The sequence below is a fragment of the Amphiura filiformis genome, chromosome 6 (assembly GCF_039555335.1).
Source record: "Amphiura filiformis chromosome 6, Afil_fr2py, whole genome shotgun sequence".
NCBI lineage: Eukaryota > Metazoa > Echinodermata > Ophiuroidea > Amphilepidida > Amphiuridae > Amphiura > Amphiura filiformis.
The window spans coordinates 55,052,610-55,078,050 of NC_092633.1; the positions used below are offsets into that span (position 1 = coordinate 55,052,610).

A 25,441-nucleotide genomic window follows, 5' to 3' on the forward strand; every position below is an offset into this window, starting at 1 on the left:
AACACTAAATCACTACGCATTTTATGTAAGAACGAAATTCGGCTAATATAGTCCATAGTGAGTATGAGATTGTAGCGACCATATCTACCGACATGTTCACTTTAAATCACTCAATATCAGCTCATATGAATTCGACAAGTGTCGTCAATGATAACATGCAGAAAAACCGGACATTTTATCTCAAAAGCAATTCTCTGTGGCGGATGAAGACAACTTCCGATTTTGAAATGTGAGTGGTGAATTTAGTATATTTTTAGGCCATATTTTTGCACCGCGAAATAGCGAAAAAAGTCAACGGTCATCGATATATGCCGACAAAAGTTTTGGAATCTACAGAAACAGAGCTTTAATTTGATACCAAATTTATTTTGCCAAGTATTGCAGGGACGCCAGGAATGGCGCTCGAAGTAGGCCAAAATCACACGTTATCCTATGGGACGCTTATTTAGTGTTGCGCCCCCTTTACATAACGACCTGTCAGGAGTTGTAGCTCTGGTTGTAGTGTTGATGTTTATCCAGGGTACTACCAGAACGAAGTTGTGAAGGCCCGGGTGTGAAAGCTGTAGACAGTAATTGGGATTGAATTGTCCGTCATGATCATTTTGATGTTTCATTGATGAAGATGCACTGCTGCACTGCCACTGCGCTGTAGGCATATTGTACGGTAAACGTAAACATGTCATTGCATTGTAAAGCTTAGTGTATAAATGACTAATGTCTGGTCATATCATGCTGACATGCTCAGCTCAGTTGTAGTAACTACAAATTTCGAACGTTTGAGGACTTGTTCTCAAGTTGTAGCAGGTTCCGTGTCTTCAGTGTTATTGTTAATTATTGTTTTCAGTATAAATGTCGCAAAATATATTTAAAGTTGACAATAATTAACAACCTGTTTGACCTCTCCATATATTCATATACAAGCGCTTAAAGACAGCGTTGCGTCCTATTATTTATTGCATTGGATTTATAGGCTAATGAAAGTCGATTCCTAGTTTCCCGTTACCCTACTCCGCTCAAAAGCAATTGCTGGCCAAATATTTCATTATTTTGAATAAAATGTTGATTTCTAACAAACTTTAACATACCAATAAATAATTGTGGTTTTAAATATATCATAAATTTCTTTCTGTTGATTTTCAGGGATTTTCTTTGCAGTAGGAACATGGTATAAGGTTAATAATGAATTTATAATGAATACCTATACTCACTTCTCTGTCCCACACTTTTTGATCTGCTCTGATCTCATCCCGTAAAAAATATCGTGAAGCTTTTGATAATAGTTGTACAGTCACCTTCATGTGGTTGTAAAGTACATCTGTAAACTACAAACTGTGATTTATCACATGTATACATGGGTAGTTATTGGTTTACACCTGTCAACAGATGCAATAATGAAATGGTATAAAATAATGAATAATGAAAAATGAAATGGTCACCTACACAGTCATGAAAAATTGTGTAACGGGAAACAAGGAATTGACTTTCATTGGCCTTATAGGGGATTATCTGACTACCACAACATTTTCTGTCAAGTCCAAAGATTGACAAAGAGCTTAATTTAAATCTTATTGATATAAATATTGATAGTGATATGAATCAATAACTATCATACTACAGGCCTACTTTGGATATATGACAACATGAAGAATTTTTTTTATAGATTCAGAAAAAAATGAATGAATCGGAAATAAGTAAATAAACAAATAAATAAATACATAAGTCACGTACCTCACCTCGCCTCACCTATAAGTGATAACATTAATAAATTAAATAAATGAAATAAATATATGTACTATGTAGGCCTATAAAATGTATCAATTAAATTTAAAAATTTAATATTTTATCAATATTAAAATGTGTACATCCATATCAAAGCGATGCACTTGTAAACTGCTACATGTGTCTCATTTCACATGATAGCTAGGAATAAATACCAGACTCATATCAAGTGTAGGTCGCTTCAAATCATCCCCAAGTCAAATTGTATATGGAATGTTCTCTGTATTCCTAAACCATGTGGCTTGGGATGATTGAAAATGACCTCCAGTTCAGAGATGAGTCTGGTATTTATTCCTAGCTATCATGTGAAATGAGACACATGTAGCAGCCGACAAGTGCATCGTTTTGATATGGATGTACACAAATAACACCCTTAAAATGAAATGATCTAAATTACAAATTTAAAATGAAGAAGTGAAATAATAAACAAATAAATAAAATAAAAAATAAATAAAATCTATAAGTGAAATAATAAATAAGTATAAAATAAATTAAAGTTTTAACTTCAACACTACACTATTTTTCGCTCACCTGGAACGTTTTCACTAGTCCGACTAGCGTCTTCAGCAGATGGTGATGCTGTGATGATATCTTGTCTACAATCGGGATATTCCTCACTGATGCCGTCATATGCTTGACAGAATGACGCCATAGGATGTTACGATGTAGCGCCGCCCCCCCTGGGCATCAGCAAGTTATCCCAAGTAGGGTCTATTTCAAGTCCTTGATCACGATTTAGTCTTGGTTTTTGAGTCCTTATGTGGATGGCTTCAAGAACTCTCCGGGAATACTCTTTTTGTTCCCGTTCGAGCACCTTGACGTTTTCCCAATCAATCTGGTGACCTTTGGATCTTACAACATGTTCCCTGACCGCTGATTTGGAGCTGCCAGCACTAGACTTGTGTTCGCTGAGCCTTTTCTCAAGCTTCCTGGCGGATTCACCAATGTAACTAGCGTCACAGTCAGCGCAGGTTATTTCATATACGATCCCAGACTGTTTAAAGGGTTCTGTCTTATCTTTAGGGGCAACTAATGCACTCCTAAGCATATTCTGTGGTTTGAAGGAGGTGGATACTCCCGCGGTCCTGAACGCTCTGCGTAATTTCTCACAGAGACCCTCTATATAAGGTAAGGTGACGAAACCTTTATTGGCAGTCTCTGAGTCTTTATTCTGAGAAGTACTGTCCTTTTCCTTTGGTTGGCCGCGAAAGAACGTCCAGTCTTTATAGCCGCAGTTCCTTAATGCGTTCTTAACATGAGCTATCTCCTCCTCTTTATCAGTTGGATCTGTGACAACAGATTCCGCACGGTGAAGAAGAGTTCTTACGACACTGAGTTTATGCTCGAGTGGATGATGTGAGGAGAAGTTTAAATATTGCTCTGTGTGCGTTGGTTTTCTATAAACTTTGACCTTGAGAGTTCCATCCGGTTGGCGACAAACTAAGGTACATGTATCCAGGAAAGGAAGTTTACCGTCTTCCTCTTCCTCCCGCGTGAATTTGATGTTTGGATCGATGTTGTTGATATGATTCTGTCAATCATATGACGTCATCAGTGAGGAATATCCCGATTGTAGACAAGATATCATCACAGCATCACCATCTGCTGAAGACGCTAGTCGGACTAGTGAAAACGTTCCAGGTGAGCGAAAAATAGTGTAGTGTTGAAGTTAAAACTTTAATTCATTTTATCTACCACTACGTATGAATATCCACTCGTATAAATATAAAATAGCAAATAAATAGATGAATAAATGAAAAAAAGTGATAGGCCTATAAAAAAAAGTATAAAGTTTTACTTGAAAATAAATAAAATATATTGATTTTATGAGGTTCATTCATGATTGTTGGGAACTGGTGCCACTGGTCCATTGTGTATGTTTTTTCTCCCTCCGCCAGTTCCAAGTGCAGGGAAAAAAAAAACCAAGATTTTTACAGATCGTGTTATCTTTCGATATGATTCGAATTGTCACGTGATCGTCAAACCTGTATTAGAAGGTGTCAGTTCTCCAGGAACTGACACAAAAAATTACTATAGAAAAATTATCAAATTCGTGGACATCGTGGAACATTCAACTACGCTTGTTACTCCGCGACTAATCATGCTAACTACACACGCGTACAACGCTACTCTACGCGTCCATATTAGCGAGACTATCTGCGTACAACTGCTTACTACGTACAGCCACGCAAAGAGTATGTTCCACGATGTCCACGAATTTGATAATTTTTCTATAGTAGTAGTATTTAGCTGTGACCCAGTATTCGCTGGCCACAATGCTGCCTGTGCTTGTATTATCCAGGCATGCCAGGTATTGATTCTAATGGTGCTGCTGTGAATGCTTGAACTTTAACAATCAATTGACTTTAGATGTATCAGCATAATCCTCTATAATCATGATAATCCAATCCAATAATAATAGGATGCAATGCTGTCTTCAACCGCTTGTTTCATACATTGCTCACCTGTGTTTTCATATCATATTTTGTGTAAATGTGTAATTGCAAACATTTTTGGAGCAACGATTTCTTCGTACCGACAGCTAAGTATGTATGTGAATGCACATTAAATACATGTATAAACACATACACAGCACCCATGCACCTGTTGGAACTCCCAAGTTTCAATTATTGGAACTTAGAGGTCATGCTGGTAAAAGCTAAAGGCAAGGCATTATTAGCCAGGGGTGTCCAGGTGTCATTTGGACGCCCTGTTTTCAATTTGGACACCCTAAAATTCTGAATTTTATAATGCAGTGAATAGGAAGTGCACCCTGATTTTGTAGAATTTATTTTTGATCATTTTGGACACCCTAAAGACACCCCTCTGGCTAATGTCTTGACTAAAGGTGTTTGTTTACATTTAATATTGACATACTACACAGCCCCAGTTGTATTATTAAAATTATAGTAAGCATTGTGAATGATAATGAACTAAAGTCGTTTTTTAGTATTTCTGTGGTCCGTACGCACTTGGCCGGCAATCACATAGAAGTGGCGAGGCCGTGAGGTATCCCCCTTCTAAGTTCTATGACCACATGATGGATTGATGATTGACTACATGTATGCGCTGACGACCTTGACTAGAGTTGATGATCAGGTCAACCATCTTGTTGTCAAGACCCCGGGGTCAAGACCATCAGCATGATTGTTCATCATTTGTGTGTTTACGCTTGTGTGCGCTCAGCGCGCACCACAGAAGTATTAAAAAATTACTTTGTACCAAGTGCTACCAAACATTGTGTCTGTAATGTATGTTGTATTTATAAGTTTTTATGGTTTATATTGCAGCTAGCCTAGCCTAGGATCGGTCATGGGTTAACGGTATTCGGCAAAGTCCTTCAGCGTTGTCCGACTGCTCTTCCTGATATCAGGTAAAAAGAACTACACCCTGTCTCAAAAAAATTGTGCAAGTAAAAAGCGCCCTCTTTGGAAATTGGAAAATACTGTTGTGACATGGGGGTTACATCAACATCAAGGGCACAGTCTTAGCTCTTGAATGCCGTTTGTTTTGTTCAATTTGCTTGTTTTAATCTCGAGATATGTTTAGTTAACAACGAAAGGTTAAAATCACAATTGTGCCACTTTTACTAGGGAAGAGGGCTCTACATGTAAATCAATGATAGCATCAAGTTTATCAAGAGTTCTTTTGTGAAATCAAAAGAATGCATCGATATTAACACAACAATACACAATTGTTTTTACTATTTTTACTGTTTTATCATGATACAAGTATAATGATTATCTTTTTCAACTTAAAAGGATAAATACATATTTCACATTCTGCTGTAAAATTAAATATGTGTACAATATATGTCAATGATTTTATCATGGTAAATACTGTTCTCTTTGTCACTCAAGACAAGTTAAAAGACAGACAAATATTGCACACTATGTTGTAAAATTAAAATCATGTCAACAAAATATTGCACATCATAAGTATAGGTTTGACATTTTACACTAAAGATTTAAAATTCATGATGATTTTTATCAAATCATAAGGACATTTCCGAGTACGCAGCAGCTGTGAATCCGACATTGCTAGAAATCGACAGATTAGTCCATTTTACTGTTTGGTCTATAACATTATTGTTCGTGTACATGGGTCTTTCAGAGCCCCCTTCCTTCTGCGTGACCGTCACCTGTAGCAATGCATCTTGTGGACCTCGTCTTCAATACAATTATACTGAGCAATGAATGTTCTTTTATTAACTGTACTGTACAGGTATTTGGATATAACATTCTATTCAATTTCCTAAAAAGTGGCACAAAAGGGTTTTCATGCATTTGTGTTTAGTGAAGCAGATCTCTAGATTGCCGAAACCAAAATGAAAGAAACAAACTGTATTTTAAAGCTATGACTGCTACCTTGACGTTGATGTAAGCATCATGTCATATCAGTATTTTCTAATTGCTACAGAGGGCGCTTTCCACTTGCACAATTTTTTTTGAGACAGGCTGTAGGTCACACATACAGCACACGTTGCTATGCAGCGTGATCGGTAAATGTCAAGTGAACATTAATATTGGACACTTGGACAATTCAGCAACTAAAGGCAAGTAGTTATTGATTTATTGATCAAATATTGGTTTTCCCTCATTTTTGACTGTAACTCCACAACTGTTGTCTGTGCTGAAATAAAATTTCCAGTGCAGCAGTTGTAGTCCTTGCCCCTATAATATACCTTACTTGTTACCAATCGGCTATAATTAAAAAAAAAAATGCAAAAATAGGCACAAAATTGGGCAGGGATGTAGTACCCCCTTAAAAAAGAAAGGGAGATGTTATGCCCCTGTCAGACGTATCAACCAATGATAAGCCTTTATTGTGTCTGTTTGCCTGCAATGCGCATGTGCCACGCCGCTCAGCGACAAGCGGCATGGTAGTATGAAACCAGCATTAGAGGATCAGATATTGCCCAGTCCTGTGATAGGTCACTCAGTATCCTATAAAAGTACCATCAATTTTTGGGTCTCATAATGGCGATATGTCAGACAACATACAAGTTATAACTGAGTTTGCCTCCTTAATTAATGCATAATTAAGCAGTCAATGCATTTTAAGGTGCGTGAGTGCGATCGCGCGCATAGAGCCCACCTTAAATCACTTTACCGAGTGCGATTTATAGCGCACCTTGTCACCTCAAGGAGTTTCCAAAGTTGCAGCGGTTCCCGAAATTGATTTCCATAAAATAAATCGACGTCATGGCCTTTACAAAGGTGACGACCCAAACAATATCTTTTCTACTCGCTGATTGGCCGTTTTCGACAATTTAATATGTAAAGTAGCTGACCTTTCTTGTGAGGTCACGCTACCGAAATATGATAACGTGCTGTTCATGTCACAACAAAGACATGACATGCCATTGACCACCGTAGTAAATGTGGTAATGTTTATGCATTCAACTGAACTGTATAATTATTTAGAAGCTGAACAAGGCTGATTTAATATTTTGACATGACCTACACACGTGTGATCTGTCAGCGGTGAGTGTAGCGCTCTGATAAAATTGTACCGAGGTTTGCCGATAGAAATATCAGTTTATACTACTCATCATGGCGGACAAAAAGAACAAATGGGTCCAGTACAAGACGTGGAAAACCTACAAGCTTAATGATGTAATGGGGTTTGAAAAAACCGAGGCAGACGGGACGATATCAGGGCTGTCAACTCTCATGCATTGGGTCACTTTCTCACGATCTCACGCCAAGGTAGTATAATCTCACGCCTAAAAGTAAATCTCACGCAAAAAGCTGAAAATTGAGTAAAATCTCATGCATCGCCATGAATAAATAGTTGTTCCTACCCCCCCTCCTGTGGAAAACTAGCATAAAGGACTAGTATCACAAAATTGGTGACCATTGAGGTAAAAATTAAAATGTACGGTATACAATATATATATACAAAATGTACATTTGTACAGTGTCATGTCAATTTTTGCCCAAGTTATGACTACTGATAATGGGGGGACTGCAAATATAGGCACCTTACTGAAGAATGGCCCATAATTGTCTTTGTTTAGGATATAGGGGTGAACATAACTGGTAGTGTAACATCTTTCCTAACCAAATTGAAAAGAAATTAGTTTAAATTAAAAATCACATCTTTACATGGATTCCATTATTTTTGCTCGGAGTCCTTTGTTTTTCACCATTATGTCAGATGGAATTTCAGTGATCAAATTTAACCCCATGAGAACTACCTGCCGATTGGCCAAAAAGAAGTTTTCATTATCAATTGAACCAATCAGCAACATTGTAAGAATAATTTCACCACACACAAAAATTGGGGTGAATTATTTGCAAAGCTCCATTCTGATTGGTGATTAAAATGAAGATATCATGTAATTGACCAATCAGAGGCAATGTTAGATCTGCAGGTAGTGCTCAGAGGGTTAATGGGGCTTTGAGATACTTGAATTTTCTTAATAATTTTTTAATGACAAGGATGGGAAACTACTGATGGCTAAAATGAAAGAGAAAATATAATAGAGCGTAGCGTCTATGGGCGTGGGGTCCAGGGGTCCTGGGTTTTAGCCCTTTCAAACGACTTTGGAACCCTTTACTTCCACATAGTTTTCCTCTTTTTTATTGCAGCTCAACAATGTTCAAAATTTTTTTTTTTTTAATATTTTAATAAAAATATAGGTGACTATTAAACTAAATATATATAAAAAGATCCTTGTAACAAAGACCTTGACCAGTGCGCCACGCTTAAGGCAAAGACCTTATACCAGTGTTTTTACCTGTACCGATATCTGATGTAAAAATTTGACTTGTCCAAAGCCAAGTGAAATAGAACACTCCAAATTTGACAGAGTGATATATTGATGCCCAATCATACATGTAGCAGGCAATATTTGTTTTATATAAAATACGAACAAAAGAAATTCCCAGTCGTTGAATAGTAATGAGTTGTATAAAGCTGAATTTATACTCGAGCAATTGCGATGAAACGCTTTTTGAAAGCGATGGGCAATCGCCGAATTTTCGATGCATCGCTCGTCGCTTTTGCATTTATACTTACCACGCCGATATCGATTGCAGACGACAATTAAAATATTCTAAATGCCACAAAATACATTTTTAAAACATCAGTTGCTGTCAATAATTATTGTTTTGAATTAATTCATCATCATAAGTTAATAATCGAGAAAGGTAAATTAATTAGCAAAATAATAGATCCAGTTAATTGTATATGATTGGTTTTCTTCAACTCGCAAAAGCGACGTCGTTTTTGCCTCAGCGATTTGAATCGATTGATCGGCTCAACGCTCTGGAAATGTAAGTAAACACTGAGCATGTGTGAGAATCGCTTTTCTGCAAAAGCGATTGAGTATAAATTCAGCTTAAGATTATCCAACAGCTTAAATGAATACGGTCATTATGTAATACATAATGCAACATTGTCATGTAAAGAGCATGATCAATTTAATCAGGTAGCTCCTTAGTCCCTAGGGAGGATGGGTTAATGTAGTGGTCTTCTCACTTGATTCTCACCACTGCAGCCCAGGTTCAATTCCAAGCTTTGCCACAGGCGAGTTTGGTTGCCAATCCATGCTCATCCTTGCAGGTTTTTCTCTGGGTGCTCCGGTTATTTGTTCTGCTTTAATAATCGGACTACTTCACATGTATCCCTGTCCCATCACTTTAGGTTGGCATCCCTTAAATTTAATAATCAGTGAAGCACTATAATGACTATTTAGAGAATAAGCGATAGAAATTTTTTATTTTGCCTATCCTCTACCGTGTGATGAGGCGACAGGCAGGTCCAATATTTTGAGTAGTGGATGCCGGCGCAGCGGTATCCACTACGATAAAAATATTGGACCTGCCTGTCGTCTATCATAGGTAGAGGATAGGCAAAATAAAAATTCCTATCGTTTATTCTCATTCTTAGTCAGTTAAATATTATTTTAATAACTGTAAACAATTTTTTTAAAGCAAAAACTAAGTTACCGTCATGAAAACTAGCCTCATTATAAAATGAACGAAACTTGTTTACAACTTCACGTATTCTGTTGCTGGCGTACTGCTAGCGCGTCGCGTATTCCGCACTAGTCTACGCATTAAAGCGCAATACATACGCCCACCTCTACACGCGTGTAAGCCACTATCAAGACGCTGATGACGTAGGGTCGTCTACGGGCTGATAAACGGCACCCGAAATCTTGCGATTGTCCAATCAAAAATGTGTCTACGAACTACACCACTCCCACTGACTAAGAATGGGCTTTGCCTGGCATCGGCTGAATGTTATAAATAAAAATTGCATTAAAATTTTCTAATGTAATGATTTTCTCATGTTTTTTTTTTTCAGTTATAGCACATTATCATGATGGAACCGGTAATGCCAATGCCCATAAAGAGGAAACTGTCATCTGATGGAAGTGAAATGATCAGCTTTTTTGAGTGAGTCTTCTCAACAATTTTTTTATATCCCTGCAGTGGCTTTAGCCATAAAGGGGATATTATCATAGTGTGGATTGTGTGCATGTGTGTTAGGGTGTGTATGCATGGAGCTATCATATCTGTGGAGGCACAATAGATTATGTAACATATTGTTCCTTTGTGCCGATTTGATTTACTGACAAGCTATTCATCGAGAGGTACCTTTTGTTCAGAACAAAAGGGTTATAGGCCTATTCAATAAAGTCAAATGGATTTCTTAATATCACAAATATCCATTTGAAAAGCCAGGGGCAAGTAAAAGAAAGGAAGAGGGGGGAGAAGGAGAGCGAGGGAGTGACAGGCCCCTAAAGTGTACATGTAGACATAAGAAAGAATAAGTGCAGAGAGAGGAAAAGAAAGGAATGAATAAAGAAAATAATAATTATTATTATAGAAACTAAACATATAACAGCACTAGGCAGCCATTCAATGATGCCAAAACCTTTATGAGTATTAAAACACCCAGTCAGATGTATTTCACACCTGCCAAACACAAGTCACCCAATTTTCATAACTGGATATTGAATATACATCACTCTCATGAATATCAATTGGCAACATTTTCCAATATGTCAGCACTCAAATCGGACACAATAGAACAATAAACCCTGCAGTGCGTTGTGTGTATGTATAATGTATCAGGATTCACAACCACTCTTGGAAATGCGGGAAAATGAAAATCCATTATTCCAGACAGGGAAAACACCTGGACAATTTGAGAAAAACAGCTAAAATCAGGGAATACTGAGGGAAATTGAGTCGCCAAGAGGCAATTATTTTTGTCAGTTTACATTTTGTAACATGTATATGTGTGTCTTGCATACAACATACTATGGGTGTGTGCGGTCGAAAACCACATATATATATACTAACTGTACAAAAAACTTCATTTTGCAAAGTTTTGGAAAAAATTCCCCCTTTCTCCATCTCTATAAGTAGTTGTTTGAACAGTCCACAAAAACTCCACATCCTGATAGATCTTGGTTAAAGTGGAAATGTTTCTCATGGAATTTTTAGAAATATGTTGGGGAAATATCAAGGACAACTGAGGGAATTTTGATTTTGTGAAATGCTGGGAACTCTGATGTATTCAATTTGGTACATCTTACTATAAATAGGCAAATGTTGTATGTATGTATGTATCTATGTATGTATCGCTATAAAGGCTCCGTCAGTTTCGATCCAAATGTCGCCAAATTCATACGGGAGATCGAGGTATATACGGGAACGTGTTTAAACTTTATTTGGTTGAAAACGGTCAAGAATTGGCCTCAAAATCAGTGAAAATGTGGTCCGTTGCTGTCCAATGTAAACAAAAAGAGGAGTCAGTTACTAAGCTAGGCCTGCGCGTCGCACGGGCGTATCTAATGCCAAGCCACTCGCGTAGCGCAGCGATACCGCGCGGGTAACGCAGCACTACGCCATGGCACGCGTAAACGACGCAGAGTCACGTAATGAATGATATTACGGGTGAACGACCGTAGCGTAATAAATACGGGAAACAGATGTGTGTTAAAAAGTACAAACAACATGAAGAGGTAGGCCCACTATAAATAAAAAAGAAAACAAAATGAGGACAAACAGGCTGTACGAGTATGTGGGTTATACTAAGTCACAAAATGAAACCAGGAATAAAATAGGCTAAAGAAGGAAAGAAAGAAACTCTTCAGGAAATGTAAGGGAAAAAAAAGCTATAATAAAATCAGGAAGTTTAAATAAAAAAGCTATTAAACTGAGGACAGAATTAAATAAATAACATGAAAACGGAAAATCACAAGCTATGCAGCAAATAAAATAGAAGCTAAAATGGAAATGTAAGAAAGGACAGATTTAGAAAATAACGGGAACGGGGTTGAATAAATAAAAAAACATGGTAACGGAAAATCGGAAGCTTAGCACCAGATTTTTTTTTTAATGGAACAAAATTGGCCCATGTAGAAAAAACTAAAAAGAAAGAAAGAAGTTAAAATGGAAACGTAGTCTTAAAGATGGTCAGGTTCAGATAAATAAAATTTACCTTTTCAATGATTCTACCTGTTCAGTAATTCCTCCTGTTTTAGTGAACGCTCCCATTTACTCATCTAGCGGGGACCCAGCAGTAGCGTGCTGGTGTCCCGCTAGTCCTTGATAAAGTGGAAATATTTCTCATGGAATTTTAGAAAATTGTTGTTGAAATATTTATTTGTTCTAAGGGAAATATCAGGGATAACTCATGAAATTTTAAATTTTGTGAATTAATGCTGGGAACTCTGTATTCCATTTGGTACATCCTTATTTAAATATGATAAAGTGGAAATATTTCTCATGGATTTTTTATTTTTTTATTATCCTGAAATTTGACGCTCCAAATCGATGTGACAAAACACACAAATTGTGGTTACCAAATTTTACACATCCGGGAATTTAGACCAGGCCGAATGAAATCGGTGAATTCAAGACATTTCACTCCAATACCAGTTCGCCCAGAAAAGTAGATTAACATTTATAGAGGGTGACTACAAGCTTTCTCCAACTATTGCGATCTTGGGCAAGCGAAACAATTTTGTTTGGCTGCAGCATCCCTTCAGTATCTCCCAGGAGGTGCTGGACATACTGTAAGTACAGTACAGTGTGCTTGTGGCCGTCCCGGTTTCCTCTTCCCGTGTGGTGGAATATAAAGGGCATATTCTTTCACAGGCTCGTTATCTTCAAGACGCAGTATATGGCCGAGAAATTTGAGTTGATGAATCTTGACTCTGGCAACCAGTGGAGTGGTGTTGGTCAGATTGTAGATGGTTTCATTTGGAATCTGATCCACACACTTGATGTTTAACATGACTCTGTAGCAAGATGTTGCAAAGGTGTTGATCTTGTTTTCCATGTCCTTGGTGATTACCCATGGCTCACACTTGTACAGAAACACAACTTGTCTCAAACAGCTTGATTTTTGTTTGGATTGGCAGGGATAGGCTTCTCCAGAGGCGTTCCAGTTTCCAGAAAGCTGCCCAGGCTAGTGCTTTTCTTCTTTTTAGGTCACCGGCACTAGAGCCCATCTTGGAACCCAAGCACTTGAAGTCTGTGACATGGTTAATGGTACTACCATAGACTTCAAGTGCTGGTTGGGCGTTATAGTTTGCAGTCATATATTCTGTCTTTGGTGCGCTGATGACAAGGCCTAGATCTGCTGCTGCAGTTGCACTCCTAGAAAGCTGTGACTGGAACGGGCTGTGGAAGATTCCAACAGGGCAATATCATCAGCAAAATCCAGGTAATTCAGCATCCTAGCAGGATACCTGCTTGACTGACGTGGGTAGGTAACAATTCCAGCGTCAATTCCAGAAGTTGATTTCTTCAGAAGGTAATCTTCCAGGATAATGAACAGGAATGGTGCTAACACATCACCATGAAGCACTCCAGTTGTTACTTGGAAAGACTCTGAGATACTTCCATCTACCATAACAGCACTATTGGAGTCTTAATTGTAGAGCACCTGGATGGCATTTACCACAACCTTTGGTATTCCATAATGCCGCAGCACTGAAAACATGACAGACCTGTTAATGGAGTTGAAGGCTTTTTTTGAAGTCCGCAAAAGTGACTGTTAAGGGAAGTTGATTCTCCTTGAAGCCTTCCATGATCCTCCTCAAAATGTGTATTTGCTGAGCACAGCTGCGACCTGATCTAAAGCCAGCCTGGTTGTTTCTCAGTGAAGGATCAATGTGAGGTCGGATCCTGTTCAAAAGGTTCTTGTTGTACACTTTTGCGGCAATGGATATAAGCGAAATACCACGGTAGTTTGTCATGAGAGAGAGGTCGCCTTTCTTTGGTAGAGGAATGATTACATTTTGTGATCCATTGACGTGGCGGTGTCAGCATTGAGAATACTTCCATGCAGAATTTGTGAACCATATTAATCATGCTATCTCCTCCTACCTGAAGTGCTTCAGCAGTTATAGCACAGTCCAATGCTGCTGCCTTGTTGGTCTTCATGGCTGCTATTGCTTTGACTACTTCTTCACCAGTTGGGGGCTCAGTGATGATAGGAAGATCTTCAACAGCTGGTCCAGGAAGTTCTGAAGCTGGTGTGCCATTGTTGTTGTTAAGGAGTGAGCTAAAATATTCCTTCCATTCCTCAAGCAGTTTGTGGTCACTGGTTGGAGCTGTTCCATCCCTCTTTTTGACTTTCACCCCTTTCCTTGAGTTCTTCGCAGAAAGCGAGTGTATGATTTTCCAGGTGGTGGTGTAATTCCCCATCTCATCGGTCAGCTTCAGGTCTTCCATATCCTTATTGAGGGTAGCAAGCTCGTCAGCTTTATAAGAGTTGTTAAGGCTGGTGTTCACGTTCCTCCATCTTTCTCTAGCTTGACGAGACTTTGAAATGGAGTACCGCTTTTTGGCCTCATCCCTCTCAAGTTAAGTCTGATGGTTGAATCTGATACCCAACTTGGCAGTCCGCATGGGTCTTGCTTTCCAATAACTTTCTCAGCAACTTCACGAACTGCAGTTTCAAAGGTCTCATACCTATCGGAGATGGGTGTGGCGTCATCCATGCTCAAGACCTGGAATCTGTTTGATCGCTCTCCAGCTGAAATTTCTCCTTTGTATCAGGATCTTGCAACTTCTTCCAGTTGAATTTTGGTCTCTTGCCAGGTTTTCCTTTGCTTGTCCGCAGACTGGCAGCTAGACGGACGCTCACAATACGATGATCGGAGACCACTTCTACTGAGTTGTATGCTGAGAAGAATAATATTTGGGCGAAGTGGTATGGCGAAACGTCAGAACATGAAGGGGGAATATGGCACACAGTGTTGTTTCAAGATGCTGGACCAGAATGCAATTCACGTGTACATTGTACCAACGTATTGGTTTGCTAATTGTGCTATTTATACACATTTACGCTGAAAATGTTCTGGTTTTCTCACATAGATGCATAAAGGGGACGATATTTGAAATTGTATGTAAGTTTGAAGACAATCCATATCCTAAACCAATAGGGTTACCCCCTCTAATGGAAGCTGGCCAAATCATAAATATATATTTCTCCTTCTCTGGTGCAGGCAGTGATTCTAATACATGTAGGGGTGATTCTGATGTGTGCTCAATGTTACATCACTATTTTTTCAATTACGGTAAATGGAACACATAAAATATACAGGTAGCCATGTGTTTTGAATTGGGCCAGTAAATCGGAGATATGTTACAATTTGTGACATTTTTTGGTTTTTATTAAATTTCTCATTTAATATGCAGCCTATGAGCTTGTGATGAGACCAATACAATAAAAATAATGTTGTAAAATTATATATTAATATTCAAATAAATATCACTTAATTAGCATAATGTGCAGGGTGGAGGAGGATCAGGAGGAGAAGGATCAGGAGGAGCAAATGTAATAAAAGTGACCCCACACATATGTGGGGCTTATGTTATCAGCCAGATGGTTTCCTGGTTGTTTGTTTGGCTGCCTGGTTGTCCATTTCATTAATCCACTATGCAGCTCAAATGCTGTATAGTTTTGTGTCATGTTATTTGCATATTTATGAATATTAATGAGCTTATTTGCATATTTTGCCTACATTTTCATTAATCCACTGTGCAGCTTTTAACATAACCGACCAACTTCATTATTATGTTTTCAGGGTTATTAGGAGTTAAGAAAACCTAATAATGATAATATTGATAGCTTATTTGCATGATACCATAACATATCGGATTAGTCATACAAATATCGAACTCGCCCGTTGGCTCGTCCGATATTTTTATGACTCATCCGATATGTTATGGTATCATGCTCAGCCATCCAATATTATATCAAACTTAGTATTGTGATAGTATGTGGTGGTCCGCTGTGCTGCATAGTTTTGTGTCACATTATTTGCATATTTCTGAATATTTATGAGCTTATTTGCAACAGGGGTTGAAATACAATTTTTTCCTAAAATTGGCTGATTTTTACAAAATTTTACATGCACAGGCATAATTCTACATTCACAGAGTCAAGTTACATATATTTGTGCATGTATGCATGTGGTATTTCGAACACTGATTTGCAGATTATTTGTATTTAAAAACCTTTGTTATTTACACACCTTTGTGTGAGGGCCACCTTAATTATGAACCACATAATTCTAAAACCATTGCCTGCACCATGTAAGTGGATCTTTTGTGAATGTTTCCTTCAAAAAGGGCTGATTTTCAATGTTCTTGCATCTTGTCTTTTTATTGAATTGGCTTTTTTTTTTTTGGGGGGGGTGTATTGTGCCCGGTGCCTGCCCCCAGCTATGGCTTTGATCAGTTCTGCTCTTGTATGAAAAAAGGAGCAAAAGAGCATCAGTGACATTTTAAAATAAATGGGAACTTGTAGAAATGAAACAAAACAAATACGAAAAAAGAAGAAAAAAAGTCCTCGAAACATGCAAAAAAATGCAAATTTTAAAAGCTTTGTCAAAATCTTTGAAAATTAATTACAACAAAGAACTCTGTGCGGTGGGACTCTGATAGCACATTAATCACACATGGTACATGAAGCCATACATTTTAATTGCACATTGAAGTTAATAACTCATGCACTCATCTTGGGGTGGCAGTATTTAAAACAGTGACATATGGTGTTGCCATGACGATGTGTATGCAGAGTTGAAAATGAATTGCAAGCGATCTGCTCTTATGATAAATTAATTCCTGTGTCCTATAAAAATTTGAACTGTGAATCTGAGAAGTGGCTGGCTAGCTGTGGGTTTTCATCATGAACTTACACTAGAAGACTTAATAAGCCATATTGTACAGTGACATAGGAGTGACATGGGATGCTTCATACTGTCTTTGGAAAAAGTTTTTTGTTTTTAGGAAGTACAACAACCTCCAGAGTTGATATGATTATTGTGATAAAACAGCCTTTTAGAATTATGGGGAAATTGGAAACTTATACGGCATGGAGACCAAGTGTATTACATACATCTACACACGTAGGTTTACATGTGGAGATCGGTACCATGTTGCCTGCCTTGCATAACTGAAGTATTTCACAAACTGATGAGCGGCGGATTGGATTTTAGGTCTGTGGATGCAGTCTATTTTGAACTTCACAAGAAGGTCAATGGAGTCTTTAACACTGGAACATTATTAGATGTTTACAAACAGTACGTAAACCCTACAGAATTATGAAAATGGGGAAAGAAAGCTTGCGACTGAACATTCTAGCCAATGTGGAAGAAGCTATATTGGCATTTAATCTATGGTTTGTGATATAAATCTAAGATGTGAACACAACTTATATTGTGAGCAACACATGAAGGCACCCACCCATTACCATCAATGTATAACCATGAAATTAGCACAACTAGAATGGACAAGTGAATACTTTCTAGAGTCTCTTAGTCTATTATCAGGTCAAAGGTCAGTAAGGGACAGTCGATATTAATAACAAATACGGATTACATTTGTGGCAGCAAGATGGAGATGGAGTATCTGACGTTTAGGTATGATATATAAAGAGGGAACCTTTCATCAGAAGTACCTTGTGTCAGCAAGACTATCTGAGATGAAGTTTGCAAATTATAAGGAAAATAACAATATTAAAAAAAAACATTCTCAATTTTCATCATGAAATAAGATGGATATCATTTTTTTGATTTATTTTCTTTTGTAGAAATCTTTATTTTCAAATATTTACCTGGCACAAGATACCTTTTGATGTAATGGATCACGTTCATCTGTAGACATGTACATGTAATTTGTCAAAAGCATGAACCAGACCCGTAGCCAGGGGATGCGACGAACCCCCCCCAAATTAGCAAAATTATACATAAAGTCAAAAAACTTAAGAATTTATGAAGCGAAGCAGAAAAAAAAAATTGAATTTTTCAAGTTTTTGGTCAAAAAGGTCTAAATTTGATGAAGAAAATCCACTTTTCACAGAATTGCCCCCTTGGGAAAAAAAGTCCACTTTTTCAAAATCAGCACCCCCCAAAAAAAATCCTGGCTACGGGCCTGGCATGAACAGATCCCTGACTGTGTTACACAAAAAGGTGTAATTTGCTATATTGCTACACAGTTATGGTGTACGGGAAAATGGCTAATACTTTCTGTGTAGACATGCATGAAAGATTGTACTTGTTATTGTTTCTAATAGATAAACAGATAATTTTGTCAGGAGAGAATGAAAACAATACCCAGCAAACAAAACATTTTTAAATGGGTTTAATATATCTTGGGTCTTGATTTTTAAAAGAACATTAAAATGTTGGGTTATAAAGGTCATGAAAATATTTTTAAACATTTTGTATGAAACTATACAGTACACATTTTTTCTTGAAATGTTGTAAAAATGTGGTAAAATATTTGTAAAAATGTTGTAAAATATTTTTGCAAACATTTTTGCAAATATGTCACAAAATATCTTGTCAGCATTTAAATAAAATTTTGGTAGCATATGGTAGTTATGTCAGACATTGGTCAAATATTGCTTCAAAATTAATATCTAGTTTTGTACGACAATTTCGAAGTGCTGGCACGCACATTAATATCTAAGTCCTGTATGTGCAACTGAATTTAACTTATATATTTATAACTTGCTGGCATTATCTACATTGCAAAAAGTATGATAATGAACATATGTGACACGATCAAGGGAAATGAGTCGGATGTCGCTAATATTGATTTTGAGATATGGCAACGAAAGTGGTAAAATTCTTTTTTGTTTTATATTGTTTTCAGCGATTGATAAATTGACATAACTTCGCAAAGAAAAGTCATATCAACATGGGGTTTTCAGTTTCTGAAAGCTCTACATGTCCTCTTTAGAAACATATGTAAAACTCATTTTCATCCAGGGTTGACATGTGACTCATTCCCCTTGATCATGTCACATATATGTTATCTCATCCAAATTTGCTACAAGCAACTCCAAACTTAAAGATTGGCTCATTTTCACAAAGCATTACACACTTTCTCATCTTCTTTTCAAGGCCACTATTTTTAAACCAAATAAGTTATCATAATAATGTCTTATTTGTGGAAGAACATTTAATAAGCTTTTAATTTGAAGGTTTGATCATTGGAATTCAATAATGCTATCAATATTCATAAGGCAACAAAAGTATGTTTGACTAACTTGGTGGCCTCAATTATTTGAAGAATAAAAAAGGTTGGTTGATTACCTAAGTTTGTTTTCTTAAGACAACCAAAAGAACAAAGTAAATATCAGTATTGCACAATTTATGTTTTAATAACATCTTTTAATGTTAAATATACCACAAAACATCTGTGTGGACACAAAATATTTAATACATCTCGCATTTAAACACTTAAACACAGTATTAAGTTGCCTTTTTTCAGCATATGCAGGAAAATGATGAGGCCCTTTCTTATTTATTTCACGATTATGAGGGGTTAGACCCCTTAGAGTTCCACAAAACACTTGCAAGGGATTCATGCTGATTAATAAACTTGATTATCAGCATAGTTGACACGATATTAAAATATCTGAAATCGGAATCAACTGAATTTTGGGAATAAGCTTTTTTCGTGGATATCTACTGAAAAATATCATAAAAAGAGGATGCTAGGATCACGAAATATGAGGGTATCCAAAAGTTTTTGAAATCACCCAGAAGTGAAGGAGCTATATCGATGAAATTTGTCAGTGTAATTACTGGTCCTACATGTATATGTAGTGTACATTATGGTCCAAAAATAGTCTCATAAGTATATAAACTTTCTTTACAGGTGGCGCTAGATGGGCAGTAGGTGCATAACCTGCAAGATGGTGAAAATTGAGGCATGCAGCGTGATTATGTTCCTACATTTGAAGGATTAGGCCTACAATGCAGAAAATCTATGATGAAATGAAAGCTATCTACGGTGATGATTGCCTATCATATGGCACTTTTGCTTTTTGAAAAAGGAATTTCCAAACTGGCCACATGTCCCTCACAGATGAGCCAAGAAGTGGACGTCCATCACTTACGGATGATGCGGCCACAGTGAAGAAACTCAAGAAAGTGGAGGATCTTATCATGAAAAGATTATGCACCTACTGCCCATCTAGCGCCACCTGTAAAGAAAGTAAACATACTTGAGACCATTTTTGGACCATAATGTACATAAGGACCAGTGATTACACTGACAAAATTTCATCGATATAGCTCTTTCACTTCTGGGTGATTTCAAAAACTTTTGGATATCCCCTCGTACTCCCTTTAATTAGCATCAATAGTAATACCTGGGCCAATCATGTAGGCCTATAGGTATAGTAGACAGTGTACATGGCTTCAGATAATTACTATTTGTATTTCAATAGTTTTTAATCTTCAACCTCATTATAGTGTAAAATGAAAGGCATTCCCTTGAAATTACTAAAACTAAAAAAAAATTACTAAGACCCTGACTTTATTTTTGCAAAAAAATTATTTAATTTAAAAAAAAAGAAGAAAGTTATCAAGCACAATTTACAGCTTTTAAAAGTAAGAAACAAACCTGCCCCAATTTTTTTTTTTTTTTTATTAATGCGCCAATCAAACATTTTTTAGGCCTAATGTGAGAGCCTAGTCACTATTAGTATAATTTTAGTAAGGTCAGTAAATTATTGTAGTTGCCATCATTCATGGTTCAGGAGCACTTGCTGCATTTTCACATTAATTAGTAATTTGGCAATGTGAACTTTTTTGTGTCAAACTTGAGAATACTAAATTAAGAGAGGCGCTACTTCCATCACAAAAGTGAGGACAGTATGAGCTTGGGACCTTGTGTAAGTGCTTGTCACAGCCATTCTTCAAAAAAGGTGACTCTTGGCCTACGTCATTGATCTTGGCCCAAATTTGCACTCATTGCAGAATGACTTCATTCACTCTTACGCTGCCTTTAGTTGGCAGAGGCCGCCGCAATAAAAACATCTTTTCTGAAGTTTTAAGTAATTATTGCTTTCATAGATTGTCTTTTAAAACAAAATGTGTGGTACGTAGATTTACCAATTTAGATTTGTTTTTATAATTTTATTATTGATTTAACCCAGTAATTCTCACTCGTTGTGCATGATGATTGACAGCTGCATATCAGCAGTACAAAAAGGTGACTCTTAGACCTTAATTACACAGAGGGCGTTACACAGTTCAATGATACCCTCTCTTAGAATGAAATTCCACCTGTATTTTAAATTCCCCCTGTAAGCTCCTGTATATAAATGTCCCCAGTCCCCACCATTTGTTTTTCAACCAAACTGTCAAAATACATATAGTACACCCATATTTTCAAACATAGGATCGCTGATTTCACAATATCCATGTGTGCGGCCATTGTTATTGATAGTGTTTAAGAAATTCCTTGTTTGTGGAACACCTCAGCACTGTCAGAAAGAAGAGTCTTGTCAGAAAGTATCAGCAATGTTTTTATGGTTACTGCAATTAATTATCATTAAAAAATATCTACTCCATGGAGGCCAAAGGTAGGAAATTTGAAATTGTATTGAGATAAAGGCAAAAATATGAAGTAAAAAACAATAAAATACATAAGAAAATAGACTTCACAAAATTTCATAATTTTAGAACCAAGTATGCTAGACATTTGGTGTTTACAGTATACTAGCGGGATACCCGCGCTTCGCGCGGGTCCCCGCTAGATGAGTAAATGGGAGCGATCACTAAAACAGGAGGAATTACTGAAAAGTAGAATCATTGAAAAAGTAAATTTTATTTTTCTAAACCTGTCCCTTCTGGCAGTTCCATTTAGCTTCTTTCTTTCTTTTCAGTTTCTTCTAACATGGGCCTAGTTTGTTCCCATTCAAAAAATTGCTATTTAGTTTGTGATTTTCCGTTTCCATGTTATTTATTTATTTAGGCCTAACCGCATTCCCATTATGTTCCAAATCTGTCCTTTCTTACGTTTCCCTTTTAGCTTCTTTGTTATGCTGCTTAGCTTGTGATTTCCCGTTTCCATGTTATTTATTTAATTCTGTTCTCATTATTTTAGCTTCTTTACACAGCCGTGACGTTTAGTCACGGCTGTGTCTTTTTTCTTACAGGTTCTTTCTGCCGACCACTACATTTGCTCTAGCACTCACATGCTTACACCGATTTGGACCTAACTTGGTCACAATCATCATTGACCATGCCCCTACATGTCACATGAAACTCGTGGGGTCAAAGGTCACGCTGGGGTCATAGGGGTCAAAACGTGATTTCAACTAAAAATGCTTCTTCTCCTACAGATTACGTATGACGGTGAACCCACTTGCACACATGCATTACTATTACCCAGTGTCTATGGGGTCCTCACAGATTTGGGGTCAAAGGTCATTAAGGGGTCACTTCGTATAAAACGAAAAACCTTCAAAATTTTTTATTTGCTAAGAAAAACATAGGACAGTAACGGTATGTTCACACATAAATTGTAATTACCCTGTGTATATGTGGTATTTTTTTATTTGGGGTCAAATGTCATTAAGGGGTCACTTCCGGTCTGAGACGAAAAACCTTCAAAATGCCCCTTCTGTCACAAGTAACATAGCAAAGTGGTGCCACATGCACCCATGCATTGACATTAGCCAATGTCTATGGCCGTTTTCATATATTTTGGGGTCAAAGGTCATTAGGGGTAACAACACGGCTGTGTTCGTGGGTTAGACCACAGCTTAGTCTAGTTTTTCTTATATTTCCTGATTAACTTTAATATATTTTTAGCTTTTTTTTCTTACGTTAGCTGATTAGTTTCTTTCTTTCCTTCTTTATTTTGCTCCCGTTTCATTTAGTTACTGTAACCTTTTCAGTTTCTTCTACATAGATCTATTTTCTGTATTTTGTTCCAATAAATATATGCTGTTATTTTCCGTTTCCATGTTATTTATTTATTGATGTTATTTATTATCATTTATTATTATTTTATAAATCTACCCTTTCTTACGTTTGTCCTTTTAGCTTTGGCTTTTTCTACATATTTTGTTCCCAGTTTTCATATTTCCTGCTTAGCGTGTGATTTCCCATTTGCATTTAGGCCTAATTATGTTCTCATTATTTTAGCTTCCTTTTTTCATGAATTATTTTTCTCTGGCACGGAAAGTTGGCCTATGCATATGCGCCCGTGCGCGCGCCACATCCCTTTGTACGCAAACTGCCAGTTAGTTACGGTACGCGCTACCACTGAGTTTCGACAATAAAAAGCCGGAAAAAAACACCGGTTTTAACCATATTTCTTGACCGTTTTCAACCAAATGCATTTCCAGTATATATTCCTAAATATCCCGTATGAATTTGGCTGTAAAACTAAACGACGTTTCATAGGCCTAGAATGAAATTGTACACTGACTGCCTCCACCTCGGGTCTCCTGATTCACGCGTCGTAGCCTTAATCTCTTGGCTGCCAACCTCGATGCAGTGGCGGAAAATGGGGCGCGTAGCTCTGCGTAGGGGCGAAAAGCTCGTAAGATCATTAATAAATTATGTGTTGTTGCGCATCTAAATAGCCTGAATCTTTTCTTGGCCACCTCGCAGTTGGCAGAAAACGGGGCAATGTATCTTGCTCTGCGTATGGTTTTTAAATGTAAATATTTATACTACGCAATTCACACTGTCCTTATTACCCAGAATGCCACTGCATGCGATTTTGCATAGCAACACAGCAGTTTTTTATGTTATTCTCTTAGTTACCATCAATTTTTGCAAAAACAAATGTCCGATGGAAAAATGGCAATATGTACCCGATCAATATACCACTAAATCAAAGCCGAAAGTCTAGGCAATTCGGAGAACACTCGCGCACAAGATGGGCAACCTTCCTTTTATTTATATAGATTAGATATGATTCAGCTTGTTTTGCTCAATTTGAGAGGGGAATTCCCCAAAATGTCATCACTCATGTAACTTTGTAAACAAAGATAAATCATCAAATTAAATTACTCAGGGCACATCACAATAGCTTTTTTCCCCTTACATTTCCTGAAGAGTTTCTTTCTTTCCTTCTTTAGCCTATTTTATTCCCGGTTTCATTTTGTGACTAAGTATAACCCACATACTCGTACAGCCTGTTTGTCCTCATTTTGTTTTCTTTTTTATTTATAGTAGGCCTACCTCTTCATGTTGTTTGTACTTTTTAACACACATCTGTTTCCCGTATTTATTACGCTACGGTCGTTCACCCGTAATATCATTCATTACGTGACTCTGCGTCGTTTACGCGTGCCATGGCGTAGTGCTGCGTTACGCAGCTGGTGTCGCTTGAGGCCACGTGGTGCTTGACATTAGATACGCCCGTGAGACGCGCAGGCCTAGCTTAGTAACTGACTGCTTTTTTTGTTTACCTTGGATAGCAACGGACCACATTTTCACTGATTTTGAGGCCAATTCTTGACCGTTTTCAACCAAATAAAGTTTAAACACGTTCCGTATATTCATCGATCTCCGTATGAATTTGGCGACATTTGGATCGAAACTGACGGAGCCTTTATAGCATACATAGATAGATAGATAGATAGATAGATACATAGATAGATACATACAACATTCCCCTATTTATAGTAAGATAAATGATTGATAGCTGAATGTTTGTATTGGTAATGATTACAGTAACTCAACTTTCAAAAATGCCTCATTTGGCCTAGATCCCCGGCCTAGATCTTGTCACATGGTAAATTTTCAATTTTTAGCAATAATATATGCTTACATGTATAAAATATGCGCAATACGTATGATGTTGCCAGGGTCATGTTGTCAATGCTAATCAAAAATTGACTTAAAAATTGGAAAATATTAAATTGTACAGGGATTCGTTTAAATGTCACGGTATATATCCCAGTTAAATATTGGGAAATTGTATGTGATAAAATGTTATACAGATAAAGCTGCATGTATGATAGCTCCATGCAGACTGTGCTGGTTTTTACTATGTTATGCAATGTTATGTGATACGAGTGTTGATGTATTTGATTACAGTGTGAGGCAGAACAGTAATGCAGAGCAAATAAAAGATGAGATAAGAGGTTTCAATATCCTCCAATGCAAAATGTATACAAATGAATCAAAACAAAACAAAATATCAAAAAACAATACCTGCTGGCATTAAATGATCAATAAATGTCAAATTTCTGTAATGCCTTGTGTCTTTATATTGGCGTCTAAAAGGGTGGTGGCATGACATTTGAAAAAAATTAAATAATAATGATATTTTCATATTGGTCTTGTTTTAAAGATTTCTTTTTAATTTGACACCAAAACCAGGACTTTCTACTGATACTAATTGATTTTATG

At 37.1% G+C, this 25,441-nt stretch overlaps 2 protein-coding genes across 4 annotated transcripts in view; one reads left to right on the top strand and one right to left on the bottom strand.

The window, feature by feature from the left end:
- The first annotated feature begins 466 nt into the window (after positions 1-466).
- LOC140155642 (basic helix-loop-helix ARNT-like protein 1) overlaps positions 467-25,441 on the top strand; it is a 63,584-nt gene continuing 38,609 nt past the window's right edge. For 2 of the 3 annotated variants that reach the window (XM_072178558.1, XM_072178560.1), the window contains exons 1-3: positions 467-659; positions 5,070-5,152; positions 10,099-10,190. In XM_072178558.1, the coding sequence (XP_072034659.1) occupies positions 10,114-10,190 (77 nt within the window). In that variant the 5' untranslated portion in view covers positions 467-659; positions 5,070-5,152; positions 10,099-10,113. Of the gene's footprint in view, positions 665-5,069; positions 5,153-10,098; positions 10,191-25,441 lie in introns of all 3 variants that reach the window. The other variant, XM_072178559.1, reaches the window with a different exon arrangement.
- On the bottom strand, positions 478-5,018 carry LOC140154620 (uncharacterized). The gene is made up of 4 exons (XM_072177188.1): positions 4,995-5,018; positions 2,636-3,310; positions 1,734-1,743; positions 478-560 (listed from the first exon to the last, which is right to left on the bottom strand). The coding sequence occupies exons 1-4, from the start codon at positions 5,016-5,018 to the stop codon at positions 478-480; spliced, it is 792 nt and encodes a 263-aa protein (XP_072033289.1).